At 34.8% G+C, this 17,815-nt stretch overlaps 1 protein-coding gene, 1 long non-coding RNA gene and 1 other non-coding gene across 8 annotated transcripts in view; 2 read left to right on the top strand and 1 right to left on the bottom strand.

Moving 5' to 3' along the window:
- The window catches only part of LOC141424158 (uncharacterized), a 34,159-nt gene extending 25,071 nt beyond the window's left edge, over positions 1-9,088 (top strand). The window contains exon 3 of the long non-coding RNA XR_012449080.1: positions 8,363-9,088. This is a non-coding gene — a long non-coding RNA (uncharacterized lncRNA). The remainder of the gene's footprint in view (positions 1-8,362) is intronic.
- The window catches only part of LOC109699759 (uncharacterized), a 121,687-nt gene that overhangs the window by 79,575 nt on the left and 24,297 nt on the right, over positions 1-17,815 (bottom strand). For all 6 annotated transcript variants that reach the window (XR_012449079.1, XM_074077002.1, XM_074077004.1 and 3 more), the window contains exons 4-5: positions 15,744-15,935; positions 1,618-1,785 (exon numbers count right to left, since the gene is read on the bottom strand). Coding sequence is in view for 5 of the 6 variants with exons in the window: in XM_074077002.1 (XP_073933103.1) it covers positions 1,618-1,785; positions 15,744-15,935 (360 nt within the window). In the remaining variant the exon portion in view is untranslated. The remainder of the gene's footprint in view (positions 1-1,617; positions 1,786-15,743; positions 15,936-17,815) is intronic.
- On the top strand, positions 15,390-15,492 carry LOC141424389 (U6 spliceosomal RNA). The gene has a single exon (XR_012449326.1). It is a non-coding gene; the product is annotated as a U6 spliceosomal RNA (small nuclear RNA).

Below are 17,815 nucleotides of genomic sequence, written 5' to 3'. Positions count from 1 at the left end.
ATTTTGTGTTTTCAAGGCTACTCCCAAATCCTCATCTATTGTTTATTGTTATTGTTTTTATTATTTTTTAAGAATTTTATTTCAGTCTGGTAATAACACTTAAAGAAAGATTTACCTTCTGAACAAATTTTAGGTGTTCGATATACTATTGTTGACACTGGGTATAATATACACCAGATCTGTAGAGCTTATTACTCTTCCTTAAATGATACTTGATGTCTCATTACCTATCTTGACCTCACACAAACTCTACTCTGAACATATTGAGTTTGGGATTCACAGTCTCATGGTTACTTTTCAGTGAATGGTTAAGTTTAATTTGTTTACCCTATGGTATGGATACAAATAAGTATTCTAAACATGAAAATACAAACTTCATATTCTCTTATGCATGTGTACAAGAACTCACTTAGATTTACATCCTTTCCTCATTAAAATCCTTCGATTGCTACATTTCATAGTACTTTTAAGAAAAAACAAAGACTCTATTTTACTGTACAGATAAAACAAAGATTATATATAACAATGATTACATCTTTTCTGTATAAGTGGAGATGAAATAAAACTGACTGCATTTTGATGCTTGTACTGAAAGTCTGATGTCCCTCTTTGTAGAATTTGTTATACTGTCAAAACCGTCATTTCTCCCTATTTAATTTTAGGAATTCCCCCTGACTGCTTTGATCATACTAGGTACGATGTTTGCTGAATGCATAATTTTATAATTAATTTAAACTTTATTTTCAACCTGTTGCTTGCCTGAGTTAAATTGTTTATTCATCAATATTATTTATACCAATAAGTTCCATACTCACAAAAGTTCTACATCTTAAATTTTGTAGCAATAATTGCACTAAAATAAATATTTCACATGATAAAACTTATATTTAGTTGTATTTTTTAAAATCATAAGCTATTATTGCATTAGGGAAAATATTACTAATTTTTAGTTTACTAAAATTCATCTCATAAAGTATAGGACATTACTATTAGAACCCTAATTAAGTCTTTAGAACATAATTATATTATCATATGAGGGTATAATTACTGAATGCTTATATTATTAAATGTAAAAAGCATACTATAAAATCACATGTCAAAATCAAAATAAATATATGACAATATTAGATGTATATTTCATATATTTTAAAAAACAGGACAAGTCAATGAAGAACCAATAGAAGAGTTATCTAGAGGAATTAGAATAATGTGTGATAATTTGTTCTTTCTTTGTACTCTGGTGTGTTCTCAAAAATAGATAATTTTTGCTGGTAGAATAAAAACAACTCTTCACTCTGCATACATCAATCTCTATTTCCAATTTTGGAATTACTATTCTGTTGGAATAAGCACTTAAGACAGTTTTCATTTTAGTAGTTTCATTTTCTTTCATAATATTAAGAATATATACGTACATGTAGATAAATACAGTGTATATGTAAGCACACACACACACACACACACACACACACACATATATATATACAGTTGTATACTACTTCAGTTCCCCAAACTCTTCACCCAGTGTTAGCATTTGACAACGTCAGACACTTGCCTGCAGTCTAACTACAGGTTCTCTAAGGCATATCCATTTTACTGTAACTATAGAGTACTTACCAGCTGTCGGTCGTGGTTTTTTACTAAGACATCTAGGACTGTCTTCAGGTTTTCCATCATCCCCTCGGAAAACCCATGCTGCTGAATGAAAATTCTCTGTGTAGAATCCTTTTTCTTCAATATCAACTCGAAAGCCAAAGTCTATAGAACGGCCATCATCTGAGGTGACTGTGGAGCAAAAAAAGTGATAGCATAAATTGTGCTCTGGTGAGAAAGAGAATCCAATGCAGGGGTCAAAGTGAAAGAGCAGCCGGTATGCAAAGTGAAGTCTCTATTAATTAAGAGTGTTATCCTTGAAATTAAATAGCTAGGCTTATTGGACATTTCCTTTAGGAAGAACTTATATAGCCCTAAAATATACTAAATCAAAGCAAATATTGCTTCAAGTCTAAGGTGTGGGAATCTATGCACTAGAGGAAGCAGTAAAAATCCTTTTGTCAAGGTAAAGTAGTTGTTTTTAAGACTCATATATTAGTAGTTAAGGATCAAAATGAAGCACATGAAATGAGGAATTAGCTTTTAAAGCCGCTTTCAAAATACCAAGTATATGGAAGAAGATTTTCAAGTGCAAAAAAAAAAAAATCCACTGGGGTTTGAACTCAGAGCTTCCTGCTTGCTAGGCAGGTGTTCTGCCACATGAACCATACCTCCACTCATTCTCACTCTGGTTGTTTTGGAGTCCTGTTTGTTGCACAGGCCATCCTGGGCCACAATCCTCCTACTTAATGCTTCCCTCCATACCTGAGGTGACAGGTACATGTCACTATGCCCAGCTATTGGTTAAGATGAAGGTTTTGCAAACATTTTGCAAAGGCTAGTCTCAAACCATGGTCCTCCCAATCTCAGTCTCCCAAGTAGCAATTTTTTTTGGCAATACTGGGGTTTAAACTCAGGTCCTTGTGGTTTGCTGGGCAGGTACTCTACTACTTGAATCACTTCCCCAGTCCCCAAATAAGCTAGTTAATAGGGCAATTATGAAGATGGCTCTTTGTGTGTGCGTGTGTGTGTGTGTGTGTGTGTGTGTGTGTGTGATGCTGGAGTTTGAACTCAGGGCTTTGCACTTGCTAGGCAGGAGAATTACAGCTTGAGCCATGTCTCTAGCCCTGTATTTCTTAAATACTATGAAGAGGGTGGAATTTGGTGACTATAGCAATACAACTTAAAGAACAACACATCTTATTTTCCTCTTTTAGTTTCTTTTCACATACCATATATGTGAGTTGTTCCCAGCCTTTTTCTAAAATATTCTAGGTAAAATTCTTTACTTCTGCCCCCCAGTCTACTGAGTAGCGAGTGCCCAGCTAGACTTCTGCTGTAAGTCAGTTATATGAAGCCCCAGGAAGGATTGATCTTCTACTCTCACTAATTTTTCTCTGGAGAACCATTCCTAATGGGTCTTGGTCTTGCTCCTACATTTGTTCCTTTGCTTTCTTACTTGTGGACTAAAAAAGAAAAAGTCAGTCATTTTCCCAACATATAGATAAACCAAACAATATATTTCTAACTTGTACATTTGTCTACCTTGCGTAAAAATTGTGAGAGGTGCTCTATGGACAAAGTAAGCAAGAGCATAGTCTCTTGTAGTTAAAAACAAACCCCAAATATCTTTTTTTTCTTTTCAAATCTCAAATATCTTCTGTGCTTGTACTTATATTTTTAATTTTGTATTCCAAGTGAGATTGCACTAGTCATTAGATAGCTTAAGTGAATTCAGGTGTTTTTATTCATTTGTTGAAATGAATTGATTTGAAATATACTCTCATGAACAAAGTGGAATTTTATGTACAATGGGAATAGAACAATTAGTAAGACAGGGGATCATGATGAAGTCAGGAGTTTAGAGAAAGGAGAGAATGATTCTGGCTGCAGGTAGGAGTAGGCTAACGGAAAAATATCTTTGGACTGGACTTTAAGGAGTGAGTCAACTTTCTATGGGAAGGTGGGATAGAGCGAGGCTGGTAAACGAGGTATGGATAAATGACCTGCACGGGAATGCAGGTGTAGCTTAAGCTCCCAATGCTGAAAATCTGAAATCTGAAATGCAAAACCTGAAAACTTTTGAGTGCCAACATGACACCACAAGTGAAAAATTCCACATATGATACCATATGCCCATTTTACTGTTGAAATGCAGGTACACTAGTGGGGTACTGGTGGCACATGCCTGTAATCCAAGTATTTTAGAGGCTGAGATCGTAAGGATCATGGTTCGAGGCCAGTCTGTGCAAATAGTTCATGAGAACTCCCTGTCTCCAAAGTAACCAGATCAAAATGGACAGGAGGTGTGGCTCAAGCATTAGAGTACTTACTTTGCATGTGCAAAACCATGAGTTGAAACTCCAGTCCCACACAAAAAACATACAGGTACATTAAAAATATTGTATAAAACTACTTTTAGGTTATGCATATGTGAAACATAAATGAATTTTATGTTTAGACTTGGAACCAATCCAGAAGATATATATCATCTATATGCAAATTCTCCTAAATCCAAAAACATCTGAAGTCTCAAACATTTCTGGTCTTGAGCATTTCAATTAAGGAATACTTAACCTGTACTTGCAAAATATGTCATGTTGATTGAGTAAATAAATTACATTGTGTGTGAATATAAAAGGAGATAACATCCTGGGAATATCATCAATGATAAAACTGGGATGTCAATTATATGAGAATTTTATGGGACATACTCTTATTGGCATTAAAATTATGAAAAGTTTAGAACAGAATACCATAAATCAGGACATAGGATGCCTTCTTTGGACATATTTCAAAACCCTTTAAGAATTTTTAAAATTTCATTTGTTGGGCAAATCTGAGTGTGACATTTGATTTTAAATGATGGGAAAAGTGAGCCAAAATTTATAATAATTTAATAATCTCTCTTTCTGCACTTTAGAGATAAAATAAATGAAATCTCTTTCTACAATAGTGCTTGGTAAAGTTACAGCAAGAGTTTTTTTTCTTCTGGGGTTTTTCATTAGCATATATTAATAGTACAAGGAGGTTCCATTATGGCATTTCCATAGATGCATACAGTACACTTTGAACAAGTTCATCCCCTCTATTAAGGGTTTTAAAGTATTAAAGCAAATTCCTGTTTGATTCATTTTCTATATGCTTTGACTTAAAAATTCAGCTACATTTTAATATTTATGAATATAATTTACTCAGATTTCTGGACCATTGGTTTATGTTTAGTAATTGTTTTTCCTTCAGCAATAGATGTCCGTGTTGGATAGGCAATCATCTCCCTATCATAGAAAGACCTGATGGTGGGTCTTTAAATTATAGTGATCTTTGTTTTTATCAGCATGCACAAGACTGTTAAAACAGCACATTTATTTACAAAGAGATTTGATTATGCGGATGAGTAGCTCTCTATTCATTCAGTTACTAAGACAGAGCTAATCAACAAACTCTTACATAAACCGAGACATAAAATTTGTGTTAAAATCCAATGAAGCAACAAGCCACACACCAGCTGTGAACTTATAGCTGCTAGATTTCTCAACATCTGCCCCTGTGGAACCTTGAGCCAAACAGAAAATAAGTCCAAATATGTCTTTGGCATGAAAATTTTGTCACCAAAATTAGGTTTTTTAGATGAACTGCTTTTTTAATAAATGAACCTTAAGAATTGACAAATGGGATTGCATCAAATTAAAAGACTTCTGCAAAGCAAAGGAAATAATTAGTACAGAGAAGAGAAAGCCTCTACCGAATGGAAGAAAATCTTTGCCAGCTATTCATCTGACAGGGGATTAATATCCAGAATATTTAAAGAACTAAAAAGATTAAATACTAGGGGACAAATATTCTAATCAATAAATGGGCAAATGAATTGAACAGACAGTTCTTAAAAGAAGTACAACTGGCCAATAAATACATGAAAAAAAATGTTCACCATCTTTATCTATCAGGAAAATGCAAATCAAAATGACATTGAGATTCCATCTCACCCCAGTCAGAATGGGTACTATCACAAAAATGAATGCTGGAGGTGATGTGGGGTGGGTGAATGAGGAAAAGGAGCCCACTTTGGGTGGGAATGTAAAATAGTCCAGTCACTTTGGAAATCAATATGAGGGGTTCTACTACATGCGATCCAGCTATACCATTCTTGGGCATATACCTGAAGGAATAGTTGAAATACAGTAGAGATATCTGCATACTCATGTTTACTGCAGTACTATTCATAATAGCTAAGTTATGGAATCAACCTAGGTGTCCAATAGATGAATGGATAAAGAAAATGTTATATACATATACAATGGAGTTTTATTCAGTGACAAAGAAGAATGAAATGATGTCATATGCAGGAAAATGGATGGAAGTGGTGATCATCATATTAAATGAAGTAAGCCAGACTCAGAAAGAAAAATATCACATGCTTTCTCTCATATGCAGAATCTAGATTAAAAAAACCCCAAAACTTAGGAGCAGAAAGGGGGCTACTTAGGAACATGAAAGAGACTAGCAGGATAGGGATTCATACATATATGGAAATGTCATAATGAAATCCATTAAATTTCAAAAAGACAGAATGAGCTCTTAAATATTCTTCCAACTAAAATTGCATTTGAATGTTTGTCCTTGAAAATTGTATTTCTTTTTCATTTTCATTTTTACTTTTTTTTTTAATTTAGAATAAAAAAGATAAAATGCAAAGTTGGTTTCAGGTATCTTTTAGGTTTTCTTATACTTTTTTCATTCCTCTGTAAATTTTAAGGTAATTTTAAAAAGTGGTATATAATGAAGTGAGACACTGTTTGGATTTTCTCAGACAGATACAAGGATTAGATTTGACTTGTACAACCAGATTCAGAAGTTGTAGTGTGTAAGAGCATGAGCTACATTCAGGTTGACTAACTGTGAAATCCAGCTCCATTACTAATTACAGTGGAGTGATTTTGCTCTGCCTGACTCAGAAATCTTATTTAGTAAAATGAGAGTGAAAACATTGTACTTAATTCCTGATGCTACTGAGAGAATTGATAATGCATTATAAGTGTTTATGCTTCATAAATAGCTTAGAACAGTGCCTGACATTAAATAAGTACATCACAACTGGTAGTCCTTGTTAGAAATTGGAATTCTTTTGTGTTCTCTTTTTTCCTTCTTTCTCTCTTTCTTTTCTTTATAACATCTGATATTTGGAAAATGATTTCCATAATAATTTTAATAGCTAAATGAAATGAGGAAAATGCTATCAAGTATCCTCACATGATCAGACCCAAATTCTTGCCACATCTGTTTGTGATGCTGGATCCACTGAAGGTTATAAAATCAGAGCTTCATTTTTCAGGCCCTTCCCACTTCCATTTATAGCCTTCACGTTATTGACCTAGTGTGCCTTAGTCAGCACTCCCCACAGCCTGGGTAGATTGATCAACTGTGTCCACACACATAAATATGTCATTCGTAATGTCTTTTCCAGTTATTATGTAGGAAGTCAGAGATGAGTGAGATTAACAGAGTGAAAAACACCAGCTGTAATGATGCTCGATAAAGCTGTCAGGTTTTAAGTCATGGATTAGTAGCATATCCTGGCTCTATAAATGAGATAAAATTTAAACCACACATTAAACAATGCTAACCCCACCAGCTCTTAGTGAATTGCAGTCTCTACTGAAAAGTTTCCAGAGAAATCTAACATGCCTTCAGTGTGTCTGTGACTTGGATAAACTGCAAAACAGAAATGGCAGACAGTTCAATTCTCTTGTGCATAATGTGAAACAAATTGTTAGTATAAGTTTTCAAACAAAACAAAATTCACACAAAACCCCCACAATTATTGTTTAACTAAAGTGATTGTGTTATTTTAGCATAAAATTTTAATTCCTATAATTTATACAGCTGATTTCTGTGTCATTTTAAGTGGAGTACAGGTAAATGACTCTCTAAAAGAAAAGATAAAGCCCTGATTTGAAATGCTTGCTAGTTTCCATTGTGTAAATACTCCTACCATGGTCAGTTTCAAGCTTCCAACCTGCTGTTGCTGAACCTTAGTGTTAGAAAAATGCGCACAGGTGGCTTTTGTGAGCTGGCTCTGGCACAGCTATGATTGTTTCTTTTCTTTTTTTAAGAAATGCAGAGCAGAAATGAATGTCTAAGAGTACTAAAAGATTTTTCCACAAAACAATGGATTAAATAGACTTATACCAAGTGTCCAGGTAGCTGAAAGACACAGTGAACTAGAAAGAACAGGTCCCATTGTCTATGACATCATCTGTAGTTTCTATTAAAACTAAAGTTTCCACTGAAGCTAATTTCTTAGTTTTTTTAGAGACATAAAAAGCTCTGGTATGCTTTTGTAGAGAAGGATGATTACATATAACAAATAAATAATATTTGTTTTTAAAAGTATAGGTAAGGATTTTTGAATATTTCACCACACAGACATGCTAAATGTTTGAAGAGGCAAATAAGTTTAACCTGATTTAGACATTCTAGGGTGTATAAATGAAATGTATCAAAACATCATACAGTGCTCTATGAAGATATGCACTTTTATTTTTTATGTGTCCTTTGAAATAAATTTAATTAAGAATTGTTCAAGGTAACAAAGGAAGCTATTACTATAGGTAATCAATTTGTATTACTACATGTAAAAGTTTATATCTGTTTGCCTATTTGTAATCAAATTGTTCATTCCTCAGGTTCCTTACTTTTGATTTTTTTAAGATGGGTAGAATTGTATTGTTGGTTGATTGCTCATGTCTTGATAATTTTCTTTACACAGGTTTAAAGGTATGAACTGTAGTTGAATTGCTCTGCAATGTGAAAGACAGACTCTAAGAAAAAAAAATCTGAAAGAAGAAAACAGAAACAATGAATATGTGTGTGATGAGAGAAGCAATGCTATAAAGGAACTCCTTGGATGGTGCAAAGCAAGGCAAGCACCTCTGAAGCAGAGTAATAATCTGAAGGAAATTTCAAGTTGTTTTCCAGGACATGCAATACAAACTCTCCCTTCTGTATCTCCTTTGATGTCTTCAGGAAATCCTATATTTCTCACTATTGCTTTTGTAGGAGTATAATCTTTGGAGGACCTGGAAACATAGGACCAGTGGCAATTGATAACTAATTTGCATGCACAGCACAAGATTTGTATTCTTACTTGAAAAGAAATAAAATGTCTTAAGATCAAAAGTCTGCCAAACACAAGGCCAAGACAAACATAAATGGCAGCTAAACATTAGTGCTGTACAGGAAATCCAGCCTGGGGCATTCATTTTAATGAAATTTCAGATATTTATTTAGAGAAGATTAAAGAACACTGAGAATAAAACTTTCAGTTTGAAACTGATAACCAAAACCTACTACCATATATCTTTCTGTATTAATTAACATGACCTTATTCTACAGTTCTAGCACACTTTTACCCTTTCAGGAGATACATGACAAGGAAAATGTCTTATTGGCCCTTACAAAGTCTTCAAAAAAATCATTTGTGTGTGTGTGTGTGTGTGTGTGTGTGTGTGTGTGTTTTGTACTGGTGTTTGAACTCAGAGCCTCACACTTCTTCAGCAGACACTTCACTACTTGGACCACACTCTCAGCCCTGTTTTGATTTGGTTATTTTTTCAGATAGGGTGTCCTGCTTTTGCCTTGGGGCTGTCTGATCCTCTCATCAATGCCTATGTAGCTGGAATTACAAATATGAACCACCACTCCCAGTTTATCTGTTGAGATGGGGGAGGTCTCACTAACTTTTTGCCTGGTCTGTCCTAAAATTTTGATTCTTCAGATCTCTGCCTCCTGAGTAGCTGGGATTGCAATGGGAGCCACAACCCCTGGCCAAACCATCACTTTTTCAAGAGAAAGCACCAATAGGTAGTTTATTCACTTAGGCTATTTGCAACCCCCCATAATCCTTACCTGGCCACTTACACCAGTGCTAAACTGCTAAATTATGATCTTTCCTCAATTCTAACCAATATCTCATATTGAAAGAGTTGCCTTAAACCAAATTTCTAATTCTCAATGAAATTCAGTTTTGCCTTTTTCCCTGTTGAGGGTACAGCTCTCCATATCACTGTGGGCAATAAGTAACTGTGTCTTATAAATAGATTAGATGATATTGATGAAGTGACATTTAACAGCAAGCAGAGAGGAGAGTACTAGTGTGTCATAGAGTTGTGACATGATAAAGGTGACATTCTCAAGTGAGTTATTTGAGCAGAATTTAATAAAAACACTACTTACAAAGTGTGTATAGAATTTAAGGAAATCAGATGTGAAAGAGTGGGATAAGGAACAGTTCATATAAGACTAAAAGGATAAGGGGAGGGAAAGATTGCAGTTACCAGATCACAGCTACAGAAGGCAGTGTAGAGAGAGGTACTTTGTAGGTATGTGGCTTTTGAGACACCAAGAGAGACAAGGGGAAATAACATCAGGATCTTACTTCCTCTGGGCTGCTTCTTATTATTCCCATTGATTAAACCCAACAGAAAGTCAAAAGCCCCTTGATATAGGTCATAGGAGTGAAACTCTTGGACCAGACAAAAAGGTAAGTAGGGTAGAAAAGGAATCTAGACAGGTAATTGGAAGATAGTCTCAGAGATGGTTTTAAGGCAATTTCCCATTTTGATCGAAATGCTAGAAAATATGTAGGTGGGTATGACTTAATTCCTGCAAGGTCTTTTATTTTATGAACACTGTAATAAGCTCAATTATATGTATTTAAAGGCAAGACTTACAGCTGAGTTTTTATGGATATTAAAGGAAAGAGGACTTTCAAAGTACAGAGAAATAGCAGAGAGCAGATAGGAGGGTATTTGTGTGCGTGTGTGTGTGTGGAGTATGATATGCATGGCAAAATCTATTGATGAATTTAAAAGCAATAAGGAAATTCTTATGATGCCAGAAACTGGGCAATATCTGAAATCCAGAATCAACCTATAAACAATGAGGTGTAACCACAGCCGAGAATATATTTGAGAGTGTTTTGATGCAGAATTGTGTGAGTATCACTAAGAATGCCCCATGCCTAAACAGTGAGAGACCAAGAGTTAGAGAGGCCCCAAGCACAAACAAGAGAATGATCAGTGCAGGCACCCTGACAGGAACAGCAAGGTAATTTGATGCCTGCCATTCCTCAATTGAGCTCCAGCATGGATCAAGTAATAGTGAAGATTGTACCCGCCCTCATCCCAGATAAAAACATATGTGTGAAAATACTAGAGATGATGACAGATATAGAACACCCATGAGTGATAAGTTGATTATTGTAACCTGAAGAATTCTTATGTCAAATAAAGCAGGAACTGTAGAGGTTGCTTCACTATCTGCCTACCCATGTGGAGGCAGACATCAGAGGAAGGGGAAATGAAGCAAAGACTTAGTACCCAGTTGAAAATCACCAAACATTTGAGAACAGAATGAAAGAAAGACAACAAACTCAGCAAATAAGAAATATATATTTAAGGAAACAACAGTTGATAGAGTAAATATTAAAACATTACACAAAATATTAAATTATGGAAAATATTAAAACATTATAAAAATATTTAATATTCTCAAAGGTATAAAAAGAAGAACAGTAAAAAAATGAACCACTGAGAGATTTTTAAAATTGAAAACAGAGTTGTTGAAATAAGAAAAATGTTTTAAAAATAGACTAAAGAGGAAGAAGGACCGAGATGTGGAGTGAAGTGCTGAACTAAGGAATTCTCTCAGAATACAGCAACAAGAGATGAGGGAATGTGAAGTACAAAGGTAAAGTTTAGGCACATGAGCAATGGATGAATCCAAAGATTTGAATGTCTACCTAAAAGTGGTGCCAGCAGGATATACAAAGGAGGAGAAAGGAAATCAAATACTTGAAGAATAATAACTGAGAACTTATGAATCATCAATATGTACTAGTCCATGGGACGCCAAACAGGAAAAAATTTAAAACACTCACAATGAGGAATATACAAAAAAGTTTAGAAAACCAAGAATAAAAGGAAACCCTAAAAGTTACCAGAAACAAAACTGGATTAATGACAAAATTTGTGATAATCAGATTGAATTTAAACTTCTCATGAGCAACACTGGTTACAGGACAATAATAAACCAGCTTCTTCCATAATTTGAACCTAGAATTCTACACCTAACTATATCAAACTATCACTCAGAATTAAGAGGGAAGTGGATACACTTTCATGACTCAGTTTACCTCCCAGAAAATTTCTCTGAAAAGGTTATTCAAGAATTATTATAGCAAGAAGAAAAATAAATTCTGTTAGAAGTAATTGGTATAAACAGCAGTGATGAGGAAAAAAATGAAAGATATATTACTAAAGTATTTTAAAAATAGGTACCCACTCCTATTCAACATAGTCCTGGAATTCCTAGTCAGAGCAATTAGGCAAGAAGAAGAAATAAAAGGAATACAAATAGGTAAAGAAACTGTCAAAGTATTCCTATTTACAGATGTCATGATCCTGTATCTTAAAGACCCAAAAAACTCTACCCAAAAACTCCTAGACACCATAAACAGCTACAGCAAGGTGGCAGGATACAAAATCAACTTAGAAAAATCATTAGCTTTTCTGTACACCAATAACGAACAAATTGCAAAAGAATATAAGGAAACAATTCCATTTACAATAACCTCAAAAAAATCAAATACCTAGGAGTAAACTTAACAAAGGATGTGAATGACTTCTACAAGGAGAACTACAAACCCCTGAAGAAAGAGATCGAGGAAGACTACAGAAGATGGAAAGATCTCCCATGCTCATGGATTGGTAGAGTCAACAGTAAAAATTGCTATACTACCAAAAGCAGTCTACATGTTTAATGCAATTCCCATCAAAATCCAATGACATTCATCACAGAGATTGAAAAATCTACCTTAAAGTTCATTTGGAAACACAAGACACCATGAATAGTTAAGGCAATACTCAGCAAAAAGAGCAATGCTGGAGGTATCACAATAAATACCGACTTCAAACTATATTACAAAGCCATAGCAATAAAAACAGCATGGTACTGCCACAAAAACAGACATGAAGACCAGTGGAACAGAATAGAGGACCCAGATAGGAATTTATATGCCCATGTTATTTTTGACAAAGGCGCCAAAGACATATGATGGAGAAAAGGCAGCCTCTTCAACAAATGTTGCTGGGAAAAGTGGTTATCTGCCTGCAAAAAACTGAAACTAGATCCATGTTTATCGCCCTGTACTAGTATCAACTCAAAATGGATCAAGGACCTTAATATCAGAGCTGAAACTCTGAAGTTAGTACAGGAAAGAGCCCGGAATACTCTGGAAGCAATAGATATAGGCAAGGACTTCCTGAATAGAACCCCAGCAGCCCAGCAACTAAGAGAAAGGATGGACAAATGGGACTACATAAAATTGAAAAACTTCTGCACAACAAAAGAAATGGTCTCTAAACTGAAGAGACAACCCACAGAGTGGAGAAAATATTTGCCAGCTACACGTCAGACAAGGACTGATAACCAGAATATACAGGGAACTCAAAAAACTAAACTCCCCCACATTCTAGAATATATAAATACAATAGTTGATAAGGAAAAAGTGGAATAGAAATTGAAGGAAATAAACGTTACAACAAACGTGAATCAATGGGGTTATTTAATTGGAAGTTTAACCTAAATAGTATATTCTCTAGAGTGGTATTTTAAGAGTATATGAACAATAAGGGGATAATAAAATAACCCTATACAGTACTAGATGTGAATATAAAAATTTAAGATTCCAGACACTAGTTCATTGTTGAGACAAGATTAAAATCCATGAATATAATATAGAGCATTTAAGTTGCATTCTTCATTTTTAATATGAATGTAAAGAATGTGTGCTGATGATAATACAATATAGTGTTTAAATATTTAAGATACTCACAACTTTGCTCACATGTTTACAGCTGCTTTTAAACTCTAACCTCTGCCAGTTTTCTATCTCACTCTGGATAAATTATGTCACTACCTTTCATGAACTGTACTTGTGTTATCCGATCAGCTTGTCTGAAGGATACAACCCAGGGCACTCACTATTGTATTTGCATGTATATATTTTTTAAAAAACTGATTTTTGTATATAAGTGAAAATAACAAATGCCTATTTGTTGGGGGTAAGTATCTTTTAACAATTTTAGCTGTCTGTATCTTGGATCCAGATTAGTGGTGGTGTTACTATTTTTTTTTTTAGCTTATAGTTTTACTTCAGTTGAATTTCCTCCATAATGACCTATCTTCCATTCTCAATTGTCACTGAGGTACAATGCTGGTTTATTAAGACTCTCAATAGCAAGAGAAACTCTATCTTACAAAAATATACATCTACTTATAGATATTCTCTTGTTTCAGAAATGTTAAAATGAGAAGAAAAATAGCTACTTATAATCACACATGTTCATCTTATCATTTTCTATTATATATAGTTTTGCAAACCAACACCAATTCTTTCAAGAAGAGCACATATTTGATTCAGTCAACCTTATAGTTAGCTATTTTAGCATCTGAAGAGAAAAGGAGCCTTAGCAGGCAGTTGTGTTTTCTAAAGAAGGTGATTTACACCTGGTGTGATTCCATTTTGATTCCCACAACATCCCTCCTTAGTCTCTTAATTTTCTCTGAAGGTTTGGCTTTTTTTGGTGATACTGTAGTTTGAACTGAGTGTGTTGTGTGCTTAACAAGCAAGTGCTCTACCACTTGAGCCATGACCACAGCCCCTTTCACTTTAGGTAGTTTTCATCTAGGGTCCCCCATTTAAGCACAGGTTGGCCTGGGTCATGGTCCTTCTAGTTATGCTCCCCAGGTAGCTGAACTGACAGAAGCATGCCACCAAACCCAACTTTTATTGGTTGAGATAGGGTCTCATGAACTTCTTGTCTGGGCTGGCCTTAAACTGAGATCCTCCCAATCTCTGCCTCCCAAGTTAGCTAGGATTGTGTGTGTGAGCCATGGCACCCTACTGGTTTGGCTTTAATTGTCCCTCTCACTGGGATGAGATTTGTCTTAGTTGGTCAGATCTCACCCACAGTAGGGGAAAGGGAGTGTCAAACACTTCAGAGTCAGTGCCAATGGAACCCTTTCAGCTCATTCAAGCAACTAGAAAGTTTAGAAGAAATGACACTTAGGCTGAGCTTAACTGGAGTCCTATAGGTGATGTCTTAGCATCTGGAAATACTGCTCAGGTTGTTTTGTTAGAAGCTGTGCTTCTGCAGAATGTCGACAGGTAACACTTACAGAGCTTTGCAAGGAAAATACAAAACCAACAAGAGAAAGTAAAGAAAAAGGAATTCATTTCCTTTTGGATTACACGGCCGGCTGTCAAGATAGCGCCATAGAAGGCCAAGAAGGCCAAGAGGTCAATCTGGACCTTCCTCACCCAATAGATGGAATTTTTGATTCTGGAAGTTTTGGTACCATCTTTAGTGAATATCTAGGGTTTTCTTCCCTAGTTTTGCATTTTTTTTTCTGTTTTAAAACAGGAACAATTTCTTCAGGAGAAGGTTAAAGTTAATGGAAAAACTGGTCCATTGGGAATGTTGTTCACATTAAACACTACCCCAAAAAATCACAGTTGTTTCTGAAAAACGGTTTATACCTTCCCAAGAAGGTTGCATCTGACAAGGAGACTCATGAACTTGCTATTTCCAGATTAGTAAAGATGAAGATGGATCTGACTCTGAGGACTAGTTGGTCTCCCCTTGCAGGGCTTTGCTTTTTAACAAAAGTATACAAGAAACATTGACAAATAGATTTATTTTTATCAGTGAATAAAAACATTGTACTCATGCTTGCTTTGGCAGCACATATACTGAAATTGGAATGATACAGAGAAGATTAGCATGGCCCCTGCAAAAGGATGACACACAAATTCGTGAAGTATTCCATATTTTTAAATAAAGTACATTTGAAACCTTCAAAAAAAAAAAAAAAGAAAGAAGGTGATTTACCAAGCAGGAATCCTTTACTGGATAATAAAGAGTTGATTTTTCCAAAAATATCTTTCATATAAAACCATATAATCACCACATTGCCATGTTCAAACAATGGAGTCTATGATCTAGAGATAAAAGGGAGGGAATTTAGTTAAGACTTAGTAAACTATTGCCTTTGCTATCCCTTAGAAAAGCCAGTTATCTACTCACTGGATCCTTCAGTGATGTTACTGGCAAAAGAACTGCCCCCTGCTGAACTGCATCTTTTGCGGTCTTTATATTGCTGCCTCCTTCTGGCCCACTGGTCTATTGCTTCTTCCTGGGAACCATCACTGTCTCTTCCACCTCTTAGGGCCAATTCCTGTGATAACTTTCGGAGACTGCCGATTTCCAAATTCTGATCTAGATTGAACCACATTAAGTAACAAAGTGAGACAACATTTCAAGGCAGAATATGAAATATTCAGTCTTTTAAACATAGAATCACAGTAGATTAGAAATAAAATAATTTCATTCAATTCATGTTCCACTTATAAAATGAGAGACAGAGAGAGAGACAGAGATAGAGAGACAGAGAGGCAGAGAGAGAAAGATTGAGAACCACACAGGTTAAGAAATACATTTATATAGGAAAAAAGAGGAATACCAAGAATTGCCTTAGGTGGATTCAATTCATCAGGTATTCCTTGGGTATCAGCAGTATGCCTTATACTAAATTAGTTACTAAGGAGGGACAAAGTACAAGTAAATTGTTAAACACATACACTGAATTGTAATAAGAAGATATTATTACCTGAATTAGTTCAATTACAACTCAGGATAATGAGTTTACCATTGAACTCTAGTACTTATGGTTTGAATTCTATTAAAATCATGAATAGACAAATTTCCTGTTGCACATATTGGTTCAAAATAATGAAAAAAATGTAAAAATGCATGAAGGCTTTGATAATTGTATGTTTGAATAAATAATCTGAAATATTTTATATAGTTCCAAACTTTTGCCTTCTGTTATCATAAGAGATGACACTGAATTAGAAAGAAAAAACCAACTTGGAGAACACATAATACCTAAAGGTAATTTGATAGATTTGATAAATTAGTATTGGTTAAGATTTTACTTTTTGAAACTATACAAAAGGCAAGCAACGTAGATTTAAATATAGGCCAACACTTGACTTTTATTTTTACTCTTCTTCTAGAAGCAAATAAGTTCTAACAATTTGGTCTTTGTAAAAACCTAATTCATCAACATAAAAATGGTTCTCAGAACTTTTAAATAATAAATGGGATACATCTTAAATAAATAATATTCTTCATTTTTATATGTAATGATTAATGATCCATTTGTATAATAATTTATTCTCACTTTTCAGTGCTAAACAAATGAGAAAAGGCAAGAATCATTACCCAAATTTCTCTAATTTTCCATAATTCTGTTTTTTATTCTTACCTCTTTCCTCACTCTCATGGTTGTTGACTCCTACCTCTTCATTACAATATCTAGGCTCAATTTTTGGGGGGCAGTACTGGAGATTGAACCTAGAGCCTCAAGAATGCAAGGCAAATGTTCTACCATTCAAAGCATATCCCAGTCCACTCCTTTCCCCTCTACCCTGTTTTTGGTATTTTTGTTTTTGTTTTTGAGATAAGGTCTGCCTGACTGTGTCTAGTGTAGTCTTGAACAATCTATCTTCTTGCTTCTGCCTGTGAGTAGCTCTATTACAGGTATATGCCGTCAGTCCCATTTAACTGCTCACTTTTTTCATTTTAATTTCCACTGTTCTCATTACTGGGGCTACAACAATGAACAAGACAACTTTTGCCTTATAGAATTTTACAGCATGATAGAACTTTAAAAAATGCTACAAAACTGACTTCTGACTATTTTTTCCAAAGGTTGTTTTAGTTCCCCTATTTTTTGAGATTGGAAGTCCAGACTGACTATGAGAAGAACTTTCTAATATCAAATATTTTATATGCAATAGTGATTAATTTTTTTAGGAATTGATGATACAAAAAGAAGTTCCACGAGCCCAGAAACACGTTGTGTGATAGAATTATGGCCTTGTGGTGTGGTCAGAAAAGTTTCGTTCTAAGATCTTCTCAATTAAGAAAAAGATATATGTCCTGCAGTATGTTTTAAAATGTGGTTTGAGAACTACTGATTTGCTCACCAGTACAAAGCATCACTCCTATTGTCCTGACTGATATTTGTAGAATCTCGTTTGTAAGAATATAAAAGTAATTTTGTCCAACCACCCTCTATATGCTCAAAACAC

The sequence above is a fragment of the Castor canadensis genome, chromosome 6 (assembly GCF_047511655.1).
Source record: "Castor canadensis chromosome 6, mCasCan1.hap1v2, whole genome shotgun sequence".
In the NCBI taxonomy this organism is placed as follows: Eukaryota; Metazoa; Chordata; class Mammalia; order Rodentia; family Castoridae; genus Castor; species Castor canadensis.
The sequence above is the reverse complement of the archived record's forward strand: the minus strand, read 5'-3'. Positions and strand labels throughout refer to the sequence as shown.